Genomic DNA, 27785 nt, shown 5'->3' with positions numbered 1-27785 from the left:
GGTAAATTGGTAGAAAGTGATAGTATTTATTTTTATACTTACAAATGTTTACTAAAAAAGCCATCCACAGGTATGTCGCCAAAACCTAAGGTCGAAAGAAAGTAACATTTTCTAATTTTTTTCAATCAACGTATCGCCATTAATATATAATATAGCGCAGAGTGTAACGTCAAAATAAACTCCTTCAAAAATCGATTTTTTTTTTTAATTTCTTGAAAATTTCTTTACTTTTTCATTTGAAAAATGTTTTTTAATCAGAAATGATTTATTTTGTAACTAATATATAAAATTAAAGATTTGTTTAAAAAAAAAAATTATACCTAATTTGATAATGTTTAAAAATTAACAAAAAATATGTGGTCCACTGGTCGAATATTGGTAATTTGTATTTTCTAATAAAATATATACAATAAATATATAAATACTATACAGTCCGGCACTGGTCGGCAGAGGAGGGGGTAAGGCACCTCGCGAACTTCTGTGTCCGATGCGCCCTTTGGAGGATTTTTGCCAAACTACGGTGTTGCGAAAACCGCATAAATATTATTATCATTATATTATATTACGACCTTGCGGGCAGAGATGTAACATTTCATGTTTTTACTGGCCACAATGAAACTTTTTATGTTTTCATGAAAGTTTCCAAAAAAAAAATTTAAACTTTTCATCTCACCGCCTTACTAAATTATATAATCGTGATTTATTAGCCGTTTTTGATTTATTTATTAAAATTAAATTAACACTTCAATAATAGTATCCATCACACTTTGCCCTTTGGTAGGTAATGAAAAGTTTCAAAACTAACTAATTTATCAATAATAATTGCAGAAAACAATAATAAAAGCGTATACGCAGCCGAATTGCTTAGGATTAGGAAGGCTACCTCGAAAATCCCTCCACCGCAAAATTCAAAAAACAAGGAAAATATTTACGAAAATTGCCAGAAAAAAGTATAAGCAGTATTTGGCAAGTTCCTTATAAAAAGGAATTCATTCCGTTCCTCGTTCTTTTTTAGTTCCAAATAAAATAAAAAATCATATTTAATCATTTATGTTTTTTTTCCATATGCATACCTATTTCTTTAATTTTTAATTATAATATATATACCTACATATTTTATAAGTATAGTTAATTATAGTTACGTACTATGTCGACTGTCTTATCGTTTATTGTTAGAATCATATTTATATTTTATATAGGTACTCATTTCTATATAAATTATAACTTATAACTTTAAGAAATATTAATACTGACTAATGACTAATGACTAATGACTAATGACTAATGACTAATGAGTAACGATTAACTTCGATGATCGATAACAATCACTAATTGGCAATTATATACATTATACACATTAAAAAAAATATATCTTAATTTCAATTATTTACATATCTATTCTGTGTAAATTATTGGAACTAGAGAGGAACGAAAAATTTGTCATTTTTCCTTGAAAAAAAGAACTTGTTCATCTTCTCGTTCATATTTTATAAAAAGAAATTCGTTCAGGAATCCGTTCCTTCCAAACACTGCTTATAAGTACGAAAAAAAATGTACAGTGATTTCGAACTTTTTTGTACGTCAACGTCTTGATCGCCGTTTACAATAATGGCCAACCCCGGTTTGGAAGGTCGTGACTCGTGGGAAACTTTTTCCCTTTTAAAATCTATGTAACATAAACAGCACTTTAAAAACTGTTTTCCATGCTTGTCATAGACCATAGTTAAAACCACGAACTACTACATAGGACTGGACACTCCTGGCAGGGGGAGGGTGGGACACCGGTCACAAAGTTGTACGGGTATGTACGTTTGCGACTGTGATGCTATCTAGTGACGTACTGGATCTACTACATTTCGAATTTTACTTTTATAAACATAATATTTATATATAGACTTATGAAATATGAAAAATAAAAATAAATCGATTAACATAAATATTTTTATATATCTATGAGTTTGTTGTATCTTATTAATATTGTTATACATCATTGCATCATACATTATTATTACATTATTTAATATGGGTCGCTTGTGCTCGGTATTACTATGCGACAGTAGAGTAAATAAAAGCAAAGCAATTATAATGAAAATATTACTCTATTTTCAATACCTAAGGATGAATCTATCCGTGAATCATGGACAAGTATTGTTAACCATTGAAATGGTAACAACCAAAATGTTTCATACCTATGTCATAAACATTTTAACGATGCGGAAATCATTAAAACATTTGAAGGGCAAAGTAGTGATTTTTCTTGGAAAACAACCAACATCTTCTAGCATTTCCATGTGCTGATCACAAAAATGACATTTTTTTATTTATAATTACTAATTATATTACCATGAGAATGAGACAATACTCACGTATATCTAATCAAAAGTAAGTTAGAAATCACGGAAAAAAAAACTTTCCAAATTGGTAGCAACATAGTAACTATAGTAATGTGCATTTATTTATTTAGAAATAATAGTGAAAATAAAAAGTTTGTCGTTGATTTGAATTTTTGAATTTTTGATCGTTGTTCAGTTATCACTACTAGTAAGTCACGACTTATCACATAAAATAATTTACAACAGCACAGTATAAAAAAATGCCACTAGAGAGCAGCTACACAGCGAACGTACGACCACCGTACAACTTTTCAGCCACCTTATTTTATACAGTGTCCAGTCCTGTGTATTAGTTCGTGGTTAAAACTAACATTTTCGAGATTTTTTTTCTTCTAAAATGTAGCTAAAGATGATGCAAACTTCATAGATTTATTGAGAAATTCGCTCAGAAATCCCTCCAATGCAAAATTCAAAAACAAGTGTAAATATGTAAGGAAATGGCCAGCAACAGGTTTTTTGATTGTCGAGTATACTTTGTAGTTTACCTTTATATTGATTTATATAGTTGTGATATTATAGGTATTATTATATTATATTATATACTCAATGACATTTTCTAAACATTTTTTTGAACCCGATCAATTTTAAGCAAATATAATATAATATAAAATATATATACTATTATAATAACTATAAATATTTACATATTAATTCAATGTTTTCGGAAAAAAATAAATCTAACCCACAGATACCTATGGTTACCGGTAAATGCCTTTACTCTTTAGTAATACACTAATACCTAGTCAAGTAAATTTCTATAATAGCAATACGCCATTATAAATATTAAATATATCAATATTTTTTGAAGTTATTATGTGGACTTCACACATTTGTAGTATAAGATAAATTCTTTCTAAAAAATGAATTAAAACAAAATGTATACGTAATGAGTCTTCATAAGTATATAATAACGCATTCCTGAATATACTATTATACAGTTTTGCTATTTGTTATTAATTAATAATTATATAGTACCGTTTTTAAGTTTTAACTCGACTACCTCATCGATGGTTCCTTCTCATGACACGGTTGGTGAACGCCGACAGGTGACAAGGTGATTTGTTGTCCGTCCCACATTGTAGAAACACTCGTCACCGCATAATGTATAATTTGACGAGTTCCGATTAATACCAGATATGTAATACTTGTTTTAATATCTCACTTGCCTATTTACACATGCCTGTAATCGGAAAGAATTCCCCGAACCCTACGTCCCTTATTAACCTGCGTTCTGGTTGATTTTCTTCGTTGCATGCAAGACGTTACCGCACTGTGATAATAATAATAACATTATCAAACATTTTTAGTCGAACCAGATATGTCCCGTATTTGTTGATTGTATTAAACTTATTACTGATTTTTGTATACACTCTCGAGGCTAACATTAGAATGTTTAAATCTTTTTTTCTCCCAATAAAATGACGATCACTCGGCGTTCTGAATAGGCAATTTGGGTACATCACCGTCGTGGAATACCCTTCTGCTATCATCATGGTATACAATTACAAAATTATAATATATTATAGTGTCTAATTCAGTGGTGGAAATATAATAATAATTGCGTATTATCGTCATATAAATAGTTTCCTCCAAAAGGTATTAGGCACACAAACAACACATACGTTATTGCAAAACCAATACATTTATCATTCCACTCGAGATAAAGATAGCCGTGTTAAAATGTATATTTAGAACAGATAAGTGGTTTTTATCTAGATTCTAGATAACATATTTTACAGATATCGTATTATAAATTATAACGCAGTTATTAGCTTTATGCTGTGAAATATTACTGCAAATGAATTGTATAATTTATATCTAATAGTATATTATATTTTATAGACATTTTTTACCTCATCGATCATCAATGTATTGGTGAGTTTATCTTAAAACTTATAATACAAATTAAACATTATAAATTATTCGATTGGACAATACAGTTTAAATGTTTATAATTTAAACAGAACACACAAAAGTCAAGCGCATTTGTATTATGCTTCTTCACGTTCAAAATAAATAATTATTTTTTGTTTGCAGAAATAAGATACCTTCTTATATTTATAAACTTAAAAATTTAAATGCATATACCTATAACAAGAAATCATAATATCAGTATAAAATTGCATAACTGTAAATTTAACAAAATTTAAATACAACACACGCATTGTACAATTTAATGTACCTATATAGGTTTTATACCTAAACATATTTATTTAGGATGAATATAATATGCAGGTTATATGTAGGTATATTGAATTACTGAAATAAATTTGTAATTTTTACAGTATAATTGCTGAAATTAATGTATTTTTAATTGAAGCAATAGTGAACTATGAGTAATACCATTGACTATAAATACTATTAGTATTTATTCAATCAATTATTTTAATCAATTATTAGTGAATATCTAATGCAATTAATTAGAAATACTAATATTTAACTGAAATAAATAAATTTGTAATTTTTACATTATAATTGCGAAAACTAATGTATTTTAAATTGAAGCAATAATGAACTATGAGTAATACCATTGATTATAAATACTAGTAATAAACTAATATACTAGTATACTAGTATTGATAATCAATGGTATTACACATAGTTCACTATTGCTTCAATTTAAAATTCAATAATTTTCGCAATTATAATGTAAGAATTACAAATTTTTTTCAGTTAAATACTAGTATTTATAATCAATTGTAATACATATTCACTAATAAGTTGTAACTGATAACAATACATATAAAATTCGTAGGTATATAGCAATAGTCTCATCAACGGCATGAAAGCTATTCTATAAAAAAAAATAATTTGAAAAATCTTCTTTTCGATAATAGGTAATCAAAATTCAATTATGACCATTACGCCCATATACCTACTATGAATTATGACTTAATAAAATAAATTAATTATCGTTTAACTTTTCAAAGGATAATAATTATAACCTATTGTGTGCGATTTTCAGAACACATCGCTACCGGACAAAAAAAACACTGAAACTGGTTAAACGTCTAAACGCAAGGAATTGTTTTACATATTAAATTTTGACCTGTAATAAACGGTCTAAATCCTAAACTTTTTATGATCAAATCGTATTCTTATACCGAATCTTGTTGAAAATGATGTGCATTGAGTGCTCGTGTATAAATTAAAAATGTTGAATGTCCAATCATTTACGGTCTGCCGAATATTACTGCAGTTTTATAATAAAATCATCATCATTAACGATTGTACAATTTTTACATATCTTGGGTAAATTTATATTTTATAGACAAGAAATAATTTGGTACTTATTCAATGATTATATACATAGCTCCAGGTATACCGGTACAAAATTATGAATCCCTTTATTGCAGCATGTCACCAGAGACCTGATGCACTTCGATTAATCGTTTCATTAATTATTACAATATTATTATTAAATCATTTTTCCTTACAAAACAGTAGTCGGTAGGTACCTACTGAAAATTAACAATTTTTTTAGAATTAGATGTAATTAAAAATAAGGAGTACCTATCTTACGACGTCATTTACGATTAATATACGTGCTTTATCATCGAAATAAAATAACATGTATATATTTAAGCTATTTTGTATTTAATTACGTTAGTGAGACAATTACTTATGCAATATAAGGCCGTACCATTACAGCAGTTTGTTCAACTCGATATTTTTGTGTACAAATAATATAACGAAAGTAATATTATTTGATTTTCGTAAAGTTGGTTTTACATCATTTCAGCTTTTTGGAGTTGAAATAAATTTCTCTGTTATATTTAATCACAACTTATTAAAAGATAAAAAAAAAGTTGCATTCAAATGTCTTGAAAAGGTCATTTTATCAGTACAACAGCAATAAATAAAACAAATATTGAAAGACAATAATAATATGTTAATGGTTGGGTACTAAATGTTTTCATTATTCTTTAAAGAGGTTAGATGTGTAGTATTTTAACGAGTCCTATCTTCGCTAGTAGTTTTTTCTTTTTTTTTAATACCATTTGTTTTTAATTATAAGTGCGTATAATATGTCATTACTCATTATTGTAGACGGTTTGGCAACAGAAATTTAAGAACGTACGTCGATAAGCTAACATCATAAAATATGTTTTTTTTGCGAACAACAAGATATGACATAATCGGTAATCCTAAGTATTTTTTTATCAACACAAATTAGCTTTAGGTATATATATATAAAAAAAAAACAGTATTTCAGAATTTTATTGAGGATAATATTATGATATTGATTTATTTCGAAAAAAACATTCTTATATATAAATTCAATTTAACATTAATCTTTAGCAAAATAAATAAAAGTATTATTAATAAATTAAAATAGATTAATAATAATTGTATTAAGTTATAACAGAATTGTGGGTATAATATATTATTGTAATATTATGTATACTATCGAAAATGGATTTTATTTTTTGGGATCGTTTAACTTATACAATAATAATGTACGTTTGGTAAAGTTTAATTAAATTGTATACATTACACATATATAAATATAAATAATACTTAAATAATATGATAATTATTTTAATACATAATATATAAACACTAGTTTTGCTTTGGAAAAAATATCAAATGACAAGTAGACAAATAGTATATATTGCTATATACACGGTTGTTGTGATGACTAAATAACGTGATATTTTGTCTTAATTGTTAAATAATAATAATAATAATAATAATAATAATATAACAAAACAAATTTACACTGGTACGTATACACTAAAATTAATGAAAACCTAGGAATTTTTATCACAAGATTATAATAATTGAGTTAAATTTTACAATGTTACAAACTAAAATAAAAGTATACAACGTATAATTTTACACATTATATTGTCGTGTATAGAGAAGTAAAAAATAAAAAAAAACCCTTGCTATGTAAATCTTCTAAAAATTTGTATACTTTAATAATAATATCATAATGTCTACTTTGGTGCGAGCGTTATAATAATATAAATACAATAATAATAATAATAATATTTATAATTTATAAATATACGTATAATAATATAATATTATACAGTCTGTAGCAGGAGCAGCAGCAAACAGCGACGACCGTCTCACGGAAATCAAAATATTATGGTATAATGATAATAACAATATGTTATATTGTACCTACACAATATGATATTATTATCTTGGGGTAAGAGAGAACATAATAATAATAATAATAATGTATTTTGCCATACAATATGTGACGTATAAAATTGATCATTACATAATATTATTATCATCACGATAACAATATAGTACCCGCCGTGTGATGGGTGAATCGAATGGAAAACGCCGAGACGACACTCTCTGTTGCGAGCGGTGACCGGTGGCGGACTTGCGACGACGACGACGAAATAAATAAATAAATAAATATAAACAAATATAGAGAAGAAACGAACGACAGAGGACAGGACCTATAATAATATATTAATAATATATAATATAATAATAGTAATAATAATAATATGTATAATATAATATGCGTGTGGAGGTACTCGGGAGATTTGTGACGATATGACATATATAATATTACAATGATGTTTTTTTTTTTTTTTTATGCCATGACGACGACGACGACGACGACGTCGAAGCGATATCGCATCGCGGAGGGCCATGTAGGGCCGGCCGGTCAACGGGCCCAATTCAAATAGAGCGGCGGAGCCACGGGTCATAAGTGGGCCGCGTACTGAAGACCGTCGTCGGGCTGTTGCAGACCGCACGGGTCCACCACCACGTTGTTGTTCTGCATCTCGGCGGCGGCGGCCGCGGCCGCAGACCCGTGATCGCTCACCTTCTTCATGAAGCTCCGGATCTCGAACAGCCTGGGGTCCTCCTTCTCGTCCACGCTGCTCGCCGAACTGCTGGTGACGGTGCCGACGGCGGTACCGTCATCCGCCTCGTGCTTCTTGACGTGCCGGTCCAGATTGGTTTGCTGCGAGAACCGCCGGTTGCACAGATTGCACTTGAAATTGCGCTCCTGCCGGTGGATGTTGCGCACGTGCCGCTGTAGGTTGGACGATATGCTGAACGACCGTTCGCAGTGCGCGCACCGGTACGGCTGTTCGCCCGTGTGCGTTCGCACGTGCCTGGTCAGGTTGGCGCTGCGCGGGAACACCTTGCCGCAGTACTTGCACGCGTACCTGTCCTTGGACTTGACGTGCTGCTGCTGCTGTTGGAGCTGCTGCTGCTGCCCGTGCTGGTTCTGATGCTGTCCGTGCTGGTTCTGGTGCTGTCCGTGATGGTTCTGATGCTGCTGGATGATGTCTTGGTACGATTTCGAGTAGTTGGGCATGGGCTGCCTGAGAAAGTGTTCGATGGCCGGCGACGAGCTGGACATGAACGGAAACGCCCTGGTGGCAGACGGCCCGAAAGGCTGATGCCCCTGCATGTGCTGCAGCTGACTCTCTGCGAACCCGGACAGTGTAGCTGGATACATCGAGTCCAAGTACAGCGGTTTGGGGTAGGCCATCAGGTTGCTGACCGAGTACGGCGACGACGACGATGGTCTCGGCGGCGGTGGTGGTGGCGGGGGTGGTGGTGGAGGCGGGGTCGAAGACGGCGGCGACCACTTGCGGCCGCGCTGCTCTGGTCGCCCACCGGTATTCTCGGCGCGCGGGCTATCGTCCCGCGGTGGTACGCGGACGGCCGTCGGCGACTTTTTTTCGCCGGCGCTGAATTTTCGTTACAGACAGGTCCAGCGGCTGGTCCGCCGATCGGCACGGCGATCCATCATCGTCCGACGACCGGCGTCCGCCAGCACTGTCGTCCGTTGTCAACTCATCCGCTGAACCGCCACCGTTGCACAGAATGTCAGTGTTAACGGACAGGTCACACGGGCCGCAATCTTCGTCCCCGGACGGCTGCCGCTTGACGTGCACTTTGGGGTCAGGGTACGTGGCACTGGGGCGGGCCGGCGATGGCCGCTGGTTGGATGACGCCTCTTCGCCGACCAGCGGCGACGTCTTGCTCGAGCCCAGCAGCATAGCCACGCCGGACGACGTCGGCGGCTGTGGCGGCGGAGTCTTCTGGCCGGCGTTGAACGACGACGACGATGACGACCGCTTAGCGGGCGTTTCGTTATGTTCCGATTCGCCTGCAGACCTCTTGAACCGGTTGTTGCACATCTCGACGGCGTTGGACAGCGACAGCATGTCCATGTTCAGCTTGGGCGCAAACTGACCGAACGGTGATGGGAATAGCGGTGGTGGCAGTGATCCGTTTGCCAGCGGGAAGTAGAACGGGTGGACGAGCGGGTGCGGCGGGTACAGCGGGAACCGCGGGTAGACGGCGAACGGCGAAGACCCGGCGGTGGCCGCGGCCCCGGGTTGCTGCTGTAACGATGACATTCCGCCACCGGCAGCCACGCCGGACGTCGTGAGCGACGATGGCGACGGCGACGGGTTCGACTCGCAGAACCGCTTGTGTTTGGACAGGGACGTGCCCGTGCTGAACGACTGGTCGCACCGGTCACACTTTACTTGCATGCGGCAGTCGGCGTGCATCCTCTTATGCCGGCAGAGGTTTGAGAACTGAGTGTACGCCTGCGAAAAGAACAAGCAGCGACAAATGGTGCGTTAGATTACGATATTATATTATGAAGTAAATTATTAATAACAACGTAACAGCGGAAAAGCTGCACAAAAGACGGCGATTGTCGTCCACTGCGGGAGACGTGTGAAAAAAACGAGAGCGCGCGCGCGCGCGGAGATCGCTACCAGACTGCGGTGTCGCGTTGTTGTATAATTATATTTTTATTATTTTTTTTTTCTCGTCCCGTATATTAATCATTATTATATTATTTCGTTATCGGGCAACCGTGTAGAAATCGGTGGCCGTCGACTGAGACAATAAGGCATCCTTGTCGTACGCATCGCGCACGTATTGCCGCCGATAACACACGAGCGCCTATCGCGCGGACCTCTCATGCAGTCGCGGCAATATACGTGACCGGTACAACAACCGCGCCGATTGCGACGGCATCTACGCGGGCTATCATTGAGGAAACGGACGGGTTAATACTGCGCACACGTCGCCGTCGCCGTCGTCATCGGCGACACAACGGGAACCGATTGATTAAATAACTGTACATGCACTGCGCGCTTTACCTAATGCAGCGAGCGCGAACACGACAGCGCGATAAGACGCGCACAACAATGCGCGCCCGGCACAATAGTAACATTGTATTAATTGACGACGACGGCGAGCGATATTAGCGACGAATCGGGAACGAATATAATGTACGGGCACGCACCTTGAAACAGACTTCGCACTGGAACGGCTTCACGCTGGAGTGTATGTGCGTGTGCTGCTTGAGGCCGCTGGACGTGGCGAACGTTTTGCCGCACTCGGAACAGGCGTGCGACCGGGCACCCGCGTGATTGGTCCGGATGTGCCTCTGCAGGTTGCTCGGGTCGCTGAACACCTTGGAACAGGTCTCGCACGTGAACTTTCGGCTGTGGGCCAAAGCTAGGTGCCGGATCAGGCACGGCTTCCAGCTGTAAGACTGCGGGCACAGCTCACACCCGTACTGACTTGCCTTGTAGTGGTGACCAGACACCAGGTGATCATCGAGCCTGCGAATGAAGAGAAACTTTAGCTGTAGATCGTCATCGTTCGAAGCGTGGCAACATATATATATATTGGTACGGCAGATCCGCTTAACGCAAGACACTCGTTACTTCAAAAAACACTAACATTTTTAAAAATATTTTTTTTTATTATAACTGTAAGTCTTTACTTTCAAAACAACATGTTTGGAAAAAAATTATATTTTTCACAATTCATTTCAATTGCTGTAATCGACTTTTCGTTTTTAAATTTTTACTCTTTTGACAACACACATTTTTAATTTATAATTTCTTATCTGAATATTATTCAAAGTACCAAAGTAATTTGATCTTTATACATCGAAATCTATAAAAATCAAATTTTGTAGCTACACATTGTGTAAGTATTTAAAGTTTAGATTAGCGGAGTTGGTGGATCAACACTTTTCAGGGTACCCATTCACCATTTCACTCCGCGTATTTAAACTTTAAATTTAATTATAAGTTAAAACTGATAAATTAAGTACTCTTCCAAAACACGATTTTAATACATAAAACTATAAAAATACCCACGCGAAAACATTCAGCTTTGGCATAAGAAATGAAAAATGCATGTTGACAATTTTGCAAATTTTTAAAATCACAACGATAAACATAGTATAAAAATTATTTTTAAAAGAGTTTTCAAAATAATGAGTGTCTTACGTAAAATGGATCACTCGGTATTATTAGGATAATGCATACGACGATATATCACGGGGACGTCGAACGCCAAGCTCTTAGACTTGAGTACTCGACTTTGCACGCGTCCTCTTGATACTATGTCATTATTCATATAATATTGTATGACGGTCGATTATTATTATTATTATTGCAGCAGCGACACCGATCGAATACGATCGTGTCGAAGAGCCGTTAAATGCGTTATATGATATGCACACGCATTTCTTTTACACCTCCCCCTCGAAAAATCTCTACGAAAAGTTTTGAGGACGAGCGGCGTTTAGAATATAATATACGAAAATCGATATTTATATATAATGTCTTATATATCGCCCCGCTATTATCGGTCACGTCTTCGGACGGTCGGTCGGCAGGGTTAGGGGTAGGGGAACGACGTCGTCGTCGTCGCCGCGACCAATGATTCTCGGATGAGAGCGAAAAAGAAGAGGAAAAAAAGAGGGCGTCTTGAAAAATGAAGTGCCGGACCGGCGGGCGGTCTCCGGACCGTGACCGCAGTTACACGTTTAAGCACTTAGGCGTTCACACCCTCCCCGTCGCTAAACTTGCTTGTTGTCTGCGCGGACTAGATATATCGTACATAAACATAATACACACTATACGCTGGTATAGCGAACTGCGGGAAATCGAGGGACGATATATAGAAAGTATAAAATATAATACATATAGTGCATAAAAACGTCGCGATGTGCACATTTATTTTATCATCAAACGAAATCCGTTATATAGGTAAAACAGTAATAATAGTGCATATACCGCGGCTGTGTTTAATATAATATTTTATAATACGCTTTTGACTTACTGTTCGATGTCGGGAAAACACTTCTCGCACAAGATGCACCGATTTTGGTCGTCTTCGTCCGGCTCCTCGGCGTCCACGTCCACGTCTCCGTCGCCGTCGATCGATCCCAGTGAGTTCTGCGACGCGACGACTAAATAAAAATGCACATGATCAGTAAGATATTGACGGTCGGTGTATAATGATGGGTTGTTTAGAAATTACTACGGCGGTCAGAGTGCAGGGATGACCTCAAGTGACGGACGGTGTATATAATATACTATATATATATATATATATATATATATATATATACACGAGTATGAGGAGCGTACGTACGCTCGGGTTGTCGCCGCGTGATTGAGGTGAAAAAAATTATACCGACAGTGGCTTGGTAGACGGTATGGGTAGGTACTATTGTATCGTTTGCGTGTGTGTTTACATATATTATTATACCCTCTGGTGTCCTATTGGCTATCTGCGGGACACTCCGAGCGCCCGCTTTTAATTCGAGGGATGAAAGCTACCTTCCGGAACGGAAACCAAACACAGAGGGCTCCGTGACGTGTATTAGCACTGCACCGTTGTTTATGCGTGCGTGTGGGTGTGTGTGTGTGTGTGTGTACCTGATGGCATAATTAATTCACGGCCGTAAGTTTACGCGGACGTTAGCGCAGCTCGCGGGGTTTAACGGGGTGGTTGAGCGAGGGGGTTCTCGAATTGCGCTATATCATTGGAACCGATGCGTCAGGTGCGATTGGGATTTTCAACTGACGTTTGGCCACACCTGTTATTATCGTGTATATTATTATTACACGTGAAACTGCAGTATACGTATAACCGAAAACGTGACCAATAGACCCAGGATCCGCATCCCGGTGATAAAAAGTATATGCTCTGCAAACGCACCCCCGCGGTACGATAAACCGCAGTCGCCGGTGGTCGGAGACCGAATTAATATTATCGTCACGACGTAACCTACGCCCTACGAATGACAGTTTATAAACTCGAACGCGTTAAATAAAAAACAAAATTACTGCAATAAATATAAAGCGGAGCGACCCATCGTGCGAGGAATAAAAAAAATATAAAAAATCAAAAGGCATATTGTTCGTAGAAACTATTAAGACTGCTGTGTGCGTCAGGACACGATATAAGGGGACGTTTGACGCGTGTAATCGAATATCCGCCCACTAATACTCGGTTTTCGTTCGAGTTCACACGGCACGCAACACCCCTTCTTTTCGGGGACCCTCGCGCACACTTTTATGTCACGTTAAAAAAAACACACACACCCGCTAATCGCATTCTGCAAAGTCAAAAGCTCCGACGGGAGGATATTATTATAATATATAGGTATATAACTGCGATTGTACACCTAACCTATCTTTTTAGGACAAATTATATAATATATGTACACCAGTAATATTATTGTATATCATGCACTGCTCAAGCGCCAGTAAGTCACACCTGCATCCTGCGTGTTTCCGCCGTACAAGTCTGTAACGGATCGCACAGATGGGCTAATTGCAGCGTAATTAAATTATTTAGGTACCTAACCTATACGTAACCACTGTACGGAGCAGTTCTTTGTTATGCGAACACGGACAGACTCCGATGATTTGCGTGAGAAACGCCGACGACACACTGCGGTGGACCAAGCACACGAGTAATTCGCCTTGTCCCTCACACTACCCCCCCCCCCCCCCGCTACCGCAACGGATTCGCTGATGCAAGACAAACGCCAGACGCGAACTTATTATAATATAATATGGTCCGGAATAACAACTATATGCATGCACGATGGGTGACTGCGGGAGACGGACCTCATAATATTATCATTATACAGTACATGGATATAGTATTATATTGTGTATACACGGGCGCAGCGTTGCGAAACGGACTAAAACAAAGTTAATTCAACGACGACGACGACGACGGCGCAGGAGAATTTTTTTCCAACCGTATTTTCTGACCCACACACGACCCTAACGTTGCGAAAGTGCAAGCCACGCAGTTCCGGCGACGGTGCCGCCGCCGAATATAATACACTGCCGTGCAATAACAATACGCGAGCACGTCAAACGATAATAAAATGAATATTATATGTGATATAAAACGTGTCCATGACGACGACGGGCAACGGCGTAGGTAGGTTCGAAACTCGGAACGGGAAAAAATAAAATATGAAAAATATAAGAATAATGACGCGTAATAGGGGTTAAGTCACACTGATTGTCCAGGGCGGGGTGGGGGTTAAGGGGGGCGACGTCGGCCAGGTGTCTGCGACTCGCACCAGGAAGTGGGAGTTTGAATCTCTTCCGGTCATGTGAAAACCGTTAAAAAAAACAAAAAGGGGACGCCCGATCGATCCGCGGGATAATGAATTCGGGAGATTTCGCTGCACAGCCAAGTAGTACGCGGCACTACATTGTTCATCCGGTCCGGCGATACCGTGTACGGCGCATATAAGCACGATGATCATAGTATATTATTGAATATTGTTTCGGTCGAGGACGCACACATCGGTGGCGGTCCCGTATGTTGCTATGCTATTATAGCTCGCCTTGTGACTTATGTATTAGCGTCGAAGGTACAGCGCGAGCATCGAGTGGTTTTGTTTTTGTTTTATTCCGCGCCCCGAAAATTTCTAGGGGTAGAGACGTACCCTATATATTATTATGCACTATTGGTATATAATATATACTCTATACACTGTACAGTCGCAGTGATTAGACGGCGGCGGCGGCGGCGATCGTCGTTTGCACGCCGTGACCGACGATAGCGTTTTATTTTTACGGGACACGTGAGCCGCCCGACCCCTGCGATTCGATTTGATCCGAAAAATCTCGCGTGACCTATGGCAAGTCAAATCCAGCGCACAACATCTGCGCGCACGCGGCACGTACACGTATTATAGGTATACGAACCGGTTAGGGTAATCGCGTGACATCGTGAAGTCGGCTCGTGTCGACCGTAAAAAAAAAAAAAAAACAGATTTTAATCAAACGTTAATCGCTCTATACCCATAATATGAAATGAGGTTTGGAAAAAAAAATCCACCAACTGGCGACGAACGAAAAACAAACGGCTCATATATCATAGTAATAATAATGACAATAATATAGACCAGCACACAACTGGTGCGGCGCAGGCGGATACGCTATATCATATCATAACTATTATTACATACTACACAATACGCACTGTATGCTTCGAAGCTCGGCGTCTGTTTTAAACCCGCCGGGCGTTTATTATCTCGAAGTCTCTCGCCTTATATTATATTATATAATTTCATATTTTATGTCCTCTCCGCGTTTCTCTGCTGGGCGCAGAGAGGCGACCGTGACCCGCCACGACATCGCGCGAGCAGCATCAAGTGCTAATTTTTACGACCTCCTCCCCCCCCCCCCCAACAGCCGTGAATTCGTCGTGATAACGATAATACCGTGACTGACACGACGGAGCCGAGAAATTGTTTTAATTAATATTTGCATCAGATGTGGCTAACGGTCTTCCCCGGGACTCGCGAATAGTAATCGCTAATTAAAAACACCCTCTCGGTTGTTTCTATTCGGCCCGACTACGCCCCGCTGTCGCAAGTGTTTATCTCGAGGAGGCCGCGACGACGTCGGCGGCTGTGGCGTTTGGCCGTGATGTGTTTACGATCGTTTTTTTCGGGCCAGTGCTTGCCAGTTTTTCGAGTTTTTCGTTTGAGATCGTAACACGAAGATGTTGTTAGCATATAATATTGTTTTCAGAAAACGTGACTCACTGCGCACCGACCGTGGTAACAATAATAATAATATTACAATAAAATTGTTGCCAATGCAGTAAAACGGCGTTCGCGTCATGCGCCTACGCACCGATGAGACGTAAATAAATAATAATATATATAGCCGTCAGACCGCAATAATTATTGTATTATAATATTGTGAAACGCAATAGTATATATTTTTGTTATTATGTTTTGAACAAAAAAAAATCCTTTTTATCGTCCGATATACGTTTTCATGAGACATTATTTTAAATTTTAATATATAAAATACAAGGAGTGGAAATAAATGGAAAACGCACACTGTTCAGAGCTGTGTAATTCGAGCTCTTGTTGTCGAGTTAATAGCGTACCGAGAACGATCTCGATTGGTACAATACTTCGAATCATATATATTATTTAATATATATCTCGACTTTGGATTTTATTGCGGTTTCGCGCCGTCAAGACGTACGAAGAACGTGTCCGAACAGCTGTTCGTCACAACGATATTGTTGCTGAACACGCTGTAATAACAAAATACATTTGATTAAAATGTATGAACATTAAAAAACACGAATACCGACTGATAGCAGTCGTGGAGCCGTATGGTCGAATTTTGCACTCAGTTAAAAACAGATTATATCACTCGGATAAAAAAAACACAGGGAATAGTCAATCAAACTATTTCGAGTTCTTAAAAGTTCAATAAAAATAATTTTAATTTGTTTTTACTCTTCGTGTTTTTATACGGTTATTGGCATAAAATCATTATAGTTTCATGTTCGTTACTCATTTATCATTATAGTCATCACAGTGTTATAGAGAAAATCGTATTTTTATAAGTTTGGAAATATATCGACATTAAATATTCCTCAAATCTCAATCACCAATACAATTATTTAGGTATCAACTTAATTACTTGAGTTATTGTCATTACTCATTAGTCTGTCCTAGACCACTTAAAAAATAAAATGATGACTTCTAATTTTACGTTATAAATTTGTTTAATTCTTCGGCGATTGACGCAAACAGTGCAATACCTTTAATGGACCAGAATTCCGGAGTAAAATAAACGCGAAGCTGACAGGTCTCGTGAACAGGACATAATGTAATAAAATAATATAAATGTCCAGACACCCGACGTCGGTTCGGATATCACTGCAACGATTGCGGTGCTATCGGTTCATATCGTTCAGCCGGGATTTTATGTATAGATCGACCGGACGAGTACGGACGTACTAATATTTTGATAGTAACGTTCGCCGTTTTTCGGGAAATTTAAGTCTCGTTTCGCAATACGACATAAACGACTCATATCAGTCTTGTTTGCTCGGCTTATAATATAATATAACACAATATATAATAGACCGTATTATGCTATACGCTCGTGTATTCGTGTGCGTGTGTGTGTGTGTGTGTGTACCACGTTACACGGATTGGGTTTTGTGGTACGGGGCGAAAAAAAAATCCCATTTAATCAATTCAAAGCTATTAGGTCTTTATTACTCGTACAGGCGGAAGACAAATTATCTACCCTAATTTTCTTTTATGCTCGTTCCCCGGTTGTTTTCCGTGCCCCTCGTCGCCACCGCCACCGCCACCGCCGCCGACATCTCTATTATTATTATGTCGGACGCGATTAAAGCTATATATACATGTGTGTGTGTGTGTGTGTGTGCATATTATAAACACACAGATAATCTAGCGACGTTTGTCGCGCGCGCCAGAGAGCGTCGGTTTCACGGTGGGTTCCGCGTGTATAATATTATATTGTTCTCCGCCGTGTGTGCGGACGGGGTGCAAAAAAAAAAAAAATAATAAATACATATATATACCCACACGCAGGAATAAAGAGAGAACGGAGGTGAGTTATGATATAAACCGCCCAGAAATATGATTCATATAACGATGAATAGAAACGACCCTAATACGCGGCGGCGGAGGGGTTTCGCGATCCGTGTATACGTGTGCGTGTAATAAAGCGGCGACGGACGCGAAATGACAAATATCGTACAATACAACGGACATGCGTACAGATCATTAACGGTGCCCCGCCGCCGAACCCATCCACATCGCGAGTGGGGGAGGGGGGGGGGGTGTTTTAAGTCCGCGCGCACACAGACGCTGCACCATATATATACCCCTTTTTTCACTGTGTATGTATAATATATGTATCGGCAACGAATACATCACGACGATTGTGTCACGTGCATGTGTGTGTGTGTGTGTGTTTGAACAGCTCTATATTATCAGTCGTCGGCGGGGACTTTGGACGTGTTCAGAGAGAGAGAGAGAGAGATCAACACCCCTGGCCGAGGAGGTGTGTGTGCGCGAATTCCGATTTTTTTTCACTCTGCCCCCGTTATAATAAAGTTGTTTTTATACATTATGTATATAATATTATTGCGGTGATCTCCCCGCCGGCCGACCGTAAACGACGGCGATGAAAAAAAAAAATGATCGTAAAATGAAATCATTGTGTCGCGCGCGCGAAAAATGTGACCGTGACGAGACGACGTCGCGCGTACGGTGGTATATTATATAATATCATATTGTATAATATACGATTAATAATAATTGTGAATTAATTCTCCGGCGACGGCCATTGTCGGGATTTGCTGGCCGCCGTGCGTATTATAATAACATGGAATATTATAGATAGACAATACACAGAATAACGAGCTTAACGTCGAGATTAAAAGACGTGCGTGCGAAAGGGTGCGAGTTGTACGATGGGGTTTTGGTGGTGCCGACCAATTCTGAATGGACTTTCTGCGACTGTATTATTATACACGAACTCGATTCTAATCACAGTGCACTGGCGCTGCAGATATTATACACGCTCATTGTCATAAAATATTATTATTGTATTATTATTAGTGACGTTTTAATTGAGGCGTTCGCGGGAACGTCTACAATAATGGGGTTTGACGTGCGGAAAAAAAATAATGGCAGAACATTATCACGTGCGTTATATAATATAATATTATATTATGTACACATTTGAAACGAATATATTTTAACAGATGTTCGACGAAATGTCGGAAACATGAACGGAAAACGAGTTTCGGTTCAGCTTGAAAAATGTTTATAATTATTTATCCCAACGGATCAACAATTTAAATAGATACCAAACTAATAATAATTATCTGATATACGGTATATAGGCGAATCACACCACTTACCCGAATCTCTTTCACTCCGATCCTCTGCAGACGTGGTCATTAATTCTCCAAATGCTGCGTCTAAATTAAGCGGCTCTCTCTTGCCCAACAGTAGTTCTTCTGAAGCTTTGACTGTTTGTGTCAATTCGTAAAATATCTATTGAACACACAAAATAGGTATTATAAACAAAAGTCATGCGAAACATTTCAACATTGCAGCAGGGACGAATATTGTTTACCTGTCCGGCCAACAAGAACGCTCGTACGTTTTGTCTACTACAGTCGTTCGTGGATCTAACGAATTTCAGCCAATTACAGATTTCAATCGTCCCGTCCAAGTATCCAGAGTACCCAGCGATGCGAACCTGTGAACAGCAAAAAAATCGTAAACCGTATTATTATTTGCAGTACGACTTGTACAACTTGCGCGGCGCGTCAGATGAGTGGGAAAGTGTCGGGCGTAGCGGGTCGGTATATGTGGCGTCTCGCTTGCTCTCCTCCTCCCACCACGGCCATAGAGATCGTAATTAATTACGCGAGCTTTAGGACAACTTGGCCATTAAATGTGTATACGAAATCGGCGGTCGTTAGGTCTTCGCGCGCGCCCTGTCTATCCTCTACTCTTATTCACGTCCAGACATAAATCACCATCAGCGGGCCGGGGTCTGAAAAGAATCGTATATAAAGGAGAAACCACTAGCGACGTTCCGCAGTGCACCCTTCACCCAAGAAAAAGATGAACCCTTTGCGGGTGTTAATTGATGGTTGCTGCGAAAAAGATCCCCGGATATATGTTTATATATATTATAGTGTATATTATACGAGTGTGTGTGTGTTTGTGTGACCCGGACGAGGGAGTCCTTATTAATTAAACGTGACACATTAAGAGGACCTTTTTTCGGCGCACACTTTGCAATTAGCATCACGAGCCGAGACGATAAAAGTCGAAACTCGAATTATTATTATTGTTCGCGTGCGGCGGGGGAAGGTTCAATTTGTATTATAGTTTGGAAACTAAGGCGCTTGAAGCGGCAACCACTAAACATGGATTAACGACTAGAGGTCGCAACCGAATACATTCGGGCGCTGTATTTGTTATTATTTCTTTTTGTGATATTGGTATTTTTATTCGTCTGCGTACAATGGATTTACGTTATTTATATTATTTTTTCGCGATTTACATGTTGTATTTTGATGAATACATGGCATGAATACACACTTCAAAAACGAATTTCGTAACACACAGCGCGATTGCTACACGTACAATTATGGTCTTGATTTATAGCGCGGTTTAAAAATCGTTTCGAAAATTGCGACGAGACATAATAAGCAGTAGCTAACATTTGAATGATAAACGCAACAGAGTCGGCAAGAATCGTTAACTGTTTGTTCTATAAGCCATAGTCGATTTTCAGCGGTTAAAAACTGTAATTCGATCGTCTACAAAACGCGTTACGATTATGAATTATGATTATTACATTTAGTTTAATTATACAATTTTTAATTTGGTTTCGTAATGCGCTACCGGTACGGTGTAAAAAAAAAATAAACACCCGTTCCTCCAACTACAAACAGAGTTTATTTAATATTTGAGAGATGATTAATAAGGATTTAAATAGGTGTTTTCCGTTTTTAATGGGCGTCGTTTTGAAAATCAAATCACATCCTGGGTATAATGAATATTCAGCTCCATTATAATATATTATTATTATTTATTATAATCCCCGTTCGGTGTTCAGCCGTCAATTATGTACGCGTATTATACTAAGTACGGTTTACGAGTGGCCACTTGGGCGCCCGCGAAATTACATGAAATAATAATAATCGTACCCACTGATAACGCTTTCTAATCGTATAAATATTCGTACGGCTTTTGCATATAATACATAATTTTATACACTACACGTTATATAATGCATATTATAATATGTGTATAGTAATATATTGTACGTGTATCACACGCGCACAAGCACGGACGGGGCGGGCCGAGTTCTGTAGCGTTTCAAGTGATCAGTCAAAACGGCGGCGCGTTAAAAATTCGCAATAATATTTGCATATCGGTCGCGTTTTTTACATCTATATTTTCGCACGCAATTAATACTTCATTCACTCACGGACTTGATCGATGCGAGCGCGGAATTACGGGTGTACGGGGAGGGTGTAAAAAATATAAATTTATTTTGCAAAAAAAAGTATAAAAAAAAAAAAACGTTGACTAGAACAGCTAAATATTATAATGTATACACGTACGTTACACGTCATGCAAGTTCACCACTGTACGATATTATTATTATTATTATTATTATTATTATTACTATTATAACCACTACTATATATTATTATAATTGTATGTATCGGGGCGAAAACATAATGCGCGTCCCATTGACACCTCGCCGCCTTCGTCATCGTCGTCGTTTCTCGCCCGAATGTCAAACACAATAGCAAACATCTATATTATTGTATTATATTCAGTGGCCGCCCGGCGGCAGATGTCCAACGCGGTCCGTACGCGTACACGCACACACATATGAATCTCATATTATAATAATAGTAATATAATAATAAAATATACATATTATTATGTACGCGGGATCGGAATATTTTTCGCGTTAAAAATAATAATTATTATTTTAGTTAAATAACAACACGACAGTAATAATATTATCGTCTACTATGTTATAAAACATTTACATACCATAATAATACCGTCGTTGGCGCCCCCGCGGGCACAACAGACGTTGTCCGAATGGATATGTTATCTGTTATCACAGTACTTAAGAAGCGGCCTTTACACTTAATTGCGTCATCCATAATCTATCACGTAGTATTAAATTTCCAGTTCTTTAATTGGCTAAATGCTACTCTGGTTATCTTTTAAATATATCATGTTATCGAGTGTTATCCCGAAAAGTTGAAATATATTTTACTTGTCAGGCGCCTGGTTACAGTGGTCAAATGGATATTAATATACTTTACTGATATAATACCGATAAAATGTTTAAAATATGAAAAGTTAAACTGGCTAACCTGAGAACCCGGTTCTAAATCTGTATACCAAGATAATTATGTGATCAAATAAACACAAGAAATTCTGGTTATAATAGAGGATACACCTTACTCGTGCAGTGTCGTGTCGTATCTATATGCTACAACATTGTTTCATAGAATTACAAAATAGTAAAACGTCGTCGGGTCGCCCGACGAGTCTGACCTTTGCGAGGGCGAAAATGCCCACCGCCGCTCCTGGCGTAGGTACAACGGCATCACTCCAAATCATAAATATACCAACGCTTATATTATATACCTACGCACCTACAGTTTATATATTATATATATATTATTTTTATATGCGCACTGGAACTTTGGCAAAAGAGAAGGCAACGGGGCTGGGCTTAAGTTCATAAACATAATAATGCTGCCACGGCGGACGATCCTCCCGCGGCTGTTTGGTGGTAGCCGATGAATTTTTAAACGACCTCTGTCCGCGAGGTTTTATATAATTTAATATTAAATCTCTTTTCCGCCGCTTGCGCCTCGTCGGCCGGGCCTTCTTCTACGCCCCGCCAGTGCCATCCCCCGTTCTAAGGGATTCGGTCCCAACGCAGCCGACGGCACTGCTGCAACGTTATTTCTGTTTTATCAAAAACCAACTTGTGAATAATTGCGTTGTGTATACATATATTGTATATCACATCGAGTTATACGCTGTAGGTATACATATATATGTAACGCACGCAACGGCGGCCTTTTTGTGTTTGCGCTGCGCACCGCGAATATTATACTCTTGCGGCTCGACAGCCAACCTTTATTTCGTACTTAACTAGTATTTCCTCCTCGGGGGCGCACGTGCGGCTGGTTTTTCACTCATCCACGATATATTATGTATGTGCATAGGTACTACAGTACGTCTACTCACTATCCTGCACCTCCACCGACGTCTGACATCGTTTTCTCTATCCTGAATCGCCGACTGCAAAAGACAACTCGCGCGGCGGTTGTTTAAAATATAGTTCGTCCACTTTTTAGGTCAACTATAGGTTGACTCTTTTACATCGTTACCAGGCAATATCTTAGGAAATTCGACTAATTTATTATTATTATTTTTTTTTAAACGTTTATGAATCTGGTATTTTAAATTGTCAACGCTTATACCCAACTTAAATATTAAAGGACATTTTATTTATTAAAAATGTTATGCAGCACTATAGGTTCGCGATTATACACTGTTCCTGTATACATAAACGATCGATACGCTTTAATAATGTTCTGTAGAAGACGGAATGATAATTATCATTAATTTATAGTATTTCACTATTAATACACAATATACATTATATGTGTATTTCATTATACTATAATAAGAATCAGATAGCAGCTGTTAGAAATTCTCAATTCAAGAACCCAAAAAGTTCGGAAAAGATTAAAGGTTGGCAAAACAAGTGCCTTTATGAATTTGTGTAAATAACAATAAATATGTAAATAACTCTGTTTTACTACTGTTATTATAATAATTGTTTGTTTGCAGTTGAACAATTTCGTAAATGGTGTGTTAAATAAAAATTCGTGTATGTAATATGCGTATTGAGAATTTTATTTCTCCAAGGGAAAATATTTAAATTTGATTTAGCAAGTTTAAACATTTTTATAATATAATAATTAACTCGTAGATAGGTGTTCAAGAAACTCTCCTAAAGGGCGAGAATCGTGAGGATTGAATCCCCTCATAAATATACGCAACCGATGTTTGCCTAACAGGACTACTGTATAAGAGAAGTGTAGTATAAGGGATGTCAGTCGTATAAACAGTTTACGCATTATTATTATTGAAAGCGAACGGGTTTTGTTAACAACTGTGTTCGACACAGATATATCGTACATTCTTATCGGAATACAATATTGTGCAATGGTTAATAATTGTATTATTGTTATTAAAAATAAAAAAAAAATGCTGACGAGCACTTTCCAATCCGTGTGTTTTCGATCTCATATTAACAACTACACGTGGTATAATATATATAATATTATGTATATACAATATACACACTATACAGTTATAGAAACTTGACAATTACGATAAGACGATAAATCGCAATTTATTTAAAACACGAACAAAAACTGAGACGTTATTGATTTTTTTCGTTTTAAGAACAATACTATATATGAACACGTTTTATTTCATTCACTGCTGCCGTACATAATTACCTAACTCTTGTCACCGCATTGTAGTCGCTCGCGTACACACGCGCGTAGGTCACGGTCAATAAAACATCGCGTTTGCAGTATAATTATATTACAATTTAACATTTTTACGCGATAATAAAAAAGTTAGCGGCATATTATATTTATCATAAAAACGCGTTATACTATTATTACGGCGAATACGCGAATATCTGCCACTCATAATATGACTATCTCGACATCGTTATACTATTATGAATCGGACCGGCGCACTGCATAACCCGTAGACAAATACACAGAAAACATTATAATATAATTAATTAAACTATATATTAATCTATACTACACGTTATAATATGACGTTGGTTATTATAGGTCACGTGAACCAATTTGGACTTTTTGTTCGCGCAAGTCGTAATAATGAACGTTAACGAAATATCACTGCAAAGATAATACGTCGTTGGCCGGCTCGGCGTTTAAATCACCTCACCGCACATTTGTCGTAGTAGGCGTACATACAACAATCCGATACGGATAGTCGACGTCGCAACTATATTATGTATATAATTTATCTCGTAACAAGTCGAAAGAGATAATATATTATGATGCATAATATTTATATTGCTGAATATGATATGCAAGTAACGCGCGTCCGAGGCCATTAAATGGTCAAACATTTTGTTCGTCGAAATCATGTACATGCACGCAATGCGGCTACATATTATATATTATATTGTATATTAATATCGTATAGGACGACTGCAGTGTACCGAATTGCGATTTTCAGTAAACAAATCCTTTTAAATTAGGAACGGGTCGAGTTTTGAAATATTGAATTTAATATCATCATATTCATAGTATATATGCATTGCATATATCCATCACGCACATTATATATATATATATACACGCGTTGAATGATTTATATGCACAATATCGCGGTCCGTCCAGCAGCTGACACTGCGGACGCTTTGCTCGTTTAAATATCATGTGCGACGAGGAGATGACCGTAATAACTCATTAACGCCACTCGCATCCGCGGACGATATATATTATGTTATACAGACACACACATACACACATACGGCGATAATAATATTAATCCCTTGCGCGTCTCTCCACGACCCCTCTCGAATTTCGTGCCGGGCGCTGCACCGATCCCGTCCACGATATATTATATATATTGTATTATGCAACTCGGATGCTGATGCAGTCTTCAGTCTTGACCTCTATGTGCGATTAAATATACGATGCACCGCATATGCGTGATACGTGAAATTATGTCCACACGCAGTAATAACATCGCGATATTATGCTATTATATATTATAAAAATTATATTATGTGTACTAGTGTATTCGTATATTATCCTGTCGTCATTGTACACACGACGGTAATAATGTTATAAACGATAATTGTATATAATATATTATATTATAGGACGAGGACGTTAATGGCCCTCGACGTTCACGGGACCGTATCCCGACAAACAATAACACGCGGGGAAAGAGATAACGCGTGTGCGAGGGATTGACGCGCGCGCGAGCCCAACCCTTGTGTGATATTACAATATATATACATAGTGACTGCGATTCACGCGTATATTATTATACGTGTATATACTGTACATAGTAAGCATGTACAGAGTGAGAGAGAGAATGTTGTGTGTGTGAGAGAGAGATAGATATAGATACGGGGAACAACCGACCCTCTTCCTATCTGCCGCCGTCGACCCTTCTTCCACAACACACACACACACACACACACACACACACACACACACACACACACACACACTAACGCTGCACAAAACGGCATCAGACAACATGTGTCAATGATGCGGGAAATTAAATAATTCCGAGAACGTGCGTGCGAAGGGCGGAAAATCGACGGGGACCCCGTAATAAATCAAACTCCGGTAAACTGTTGCAGGTTTTCTTAACAAAAAACTTGATGCCGACAAAAGACGTAACGATCGAAACAATGCCCAGCTATCCTACATTATAATATTAGTATTACATATGTTTATGATTATTAATTTATTTTTGTGTACGCGGTCAAAGTTTCTCGGGCGTTTTCTTTGCCATTCACCGACGACGGCATATTAAGTTGATCGTTGGACATAAATAATTATTTTTATCGAATATACGCCAATTATACGTATCGCCTACCAATTATAACAAAATTGTCAATACTATTACTGTATCGCCGTATGTAAACAATCTTCGGAGTCGTTTCCCTGCTAAACAGTATAATACGTCTGATATGCCTGCCGAGGGTGACGAGGTCGGTTACGACAACAATCGCTAACATAGTAACATTATTATTTTTATTATTATTATTATTATTATACTAAGCGTTACTTACTATAAACTTTTTTAGGCATATCCTGTAGTATTACATCACAGTAGTTTCAATACAGCGTGTGCGGTGCGCAAATATCGTACTGTCGAGGGAATTAATAAAAAAAAAACAAAAGTTTTTCGAAGAACAAAAAAAAGAAAGAAAAACACTCGCAATATTCCGAAGACGACGTTCGATCGTAAATAATAAATGGAAAAGTGGAGTTTAATTTGTACATCGGCCCGAGGGTGTCACGTGCTGCACACATATTATATAGTTGTTTAGGATCGGGACACAATGTATAATATAATATGTAATTCCCTCTCTTTTGTCTTTCAGCCCTTCTCTTGTATAATTGGCAACATGATAAACACGTACCTACTGTGTTATTTTTTTTCAGTTTCATTCGTCCAGGAGGGGAACGAATAATCTAATAAGTTATATCATAATGTTAAGTACAGATAACGGTCCGTGCGCGAAACGGCTATTTGAGATCAAAAAATAAAAAAAAACCACCCCTTATAAAAATCTTGACAGTTCAACGTCTTTTTTCATTTTTTTGATTTGGCACAAAGTCACGGTTTAGTGAACACTTGACGTTTTGCATACAATTTCAATACATCTGCAGTTCGCGAATACGGTCGGGGAAAAAATTATAAATATAATAATTTGAATACGACGACGACGGTTTTTACCTGTTTTCTTAGAAGGTATAATATAATATTTTATGTATATTGTATAGGTATATTTTATACGTTCGCAATTTATTATGCAAAAAAAAATAAAATACATAATAAGGACTCTGATTGGGGGGTCCACTGCACACGGTATATGAGACACTCGAATTATCAACCAACCCCGAATTTCTTGCTCT

The 27785-nt window shown here is 38.0% G+C and overlaps 1 protein-coding gene across 1 annotated transcript in view; it reads right to left on the bottom strand.

The window, feature by feature from the left end:
- Positions 1-7606: 7606 nt before the first annotated feature.
- LOC132946732 (histone-lysine N-methyltransferase PRDM16-like) overlaps positions 7607-27785 on the bottom strand; it is a 109411-nt gene continuing 89232 nt past the window's right edge. Inside the window, 6 exon segments of the mRNA XM_061016792.1 lie at positions 7607-9066; positions 9068-9946; positions 10657-10978; positions 12495-12624; positions 19413-19548; positions 19631-19756. Coding sequence (XP_060872775.1) covers positions 8074-9066; positions 9068-9946; positions 10657-10978; positions 12495-12624; positions 19413-19548; positions 19631-19756 — 2586 coding nt within the window. The 3' untranslated portion in view covers positions 7607-8073.

The sequence above is a fragment of the Metopolophium dirhodum genome, chromosome 6, assembly GCF_019925205.1.
Source record: "Metopolophium dirhodum isolate CAU chromosome 6, ASM1992520v1, whole genome shotgun sequence".
In the NCBI taxonomy this organism is placed as follows: domain Eukaryota; kingdom Metazoa; phylum Arthropoda; class Insecta; order Hemiptera; family Aphididae; genus Metopolophium; species Metopolophium dirhodum.
This window is presented reverse-complemented; position numbering and strand designations above follow the sequence as displayed.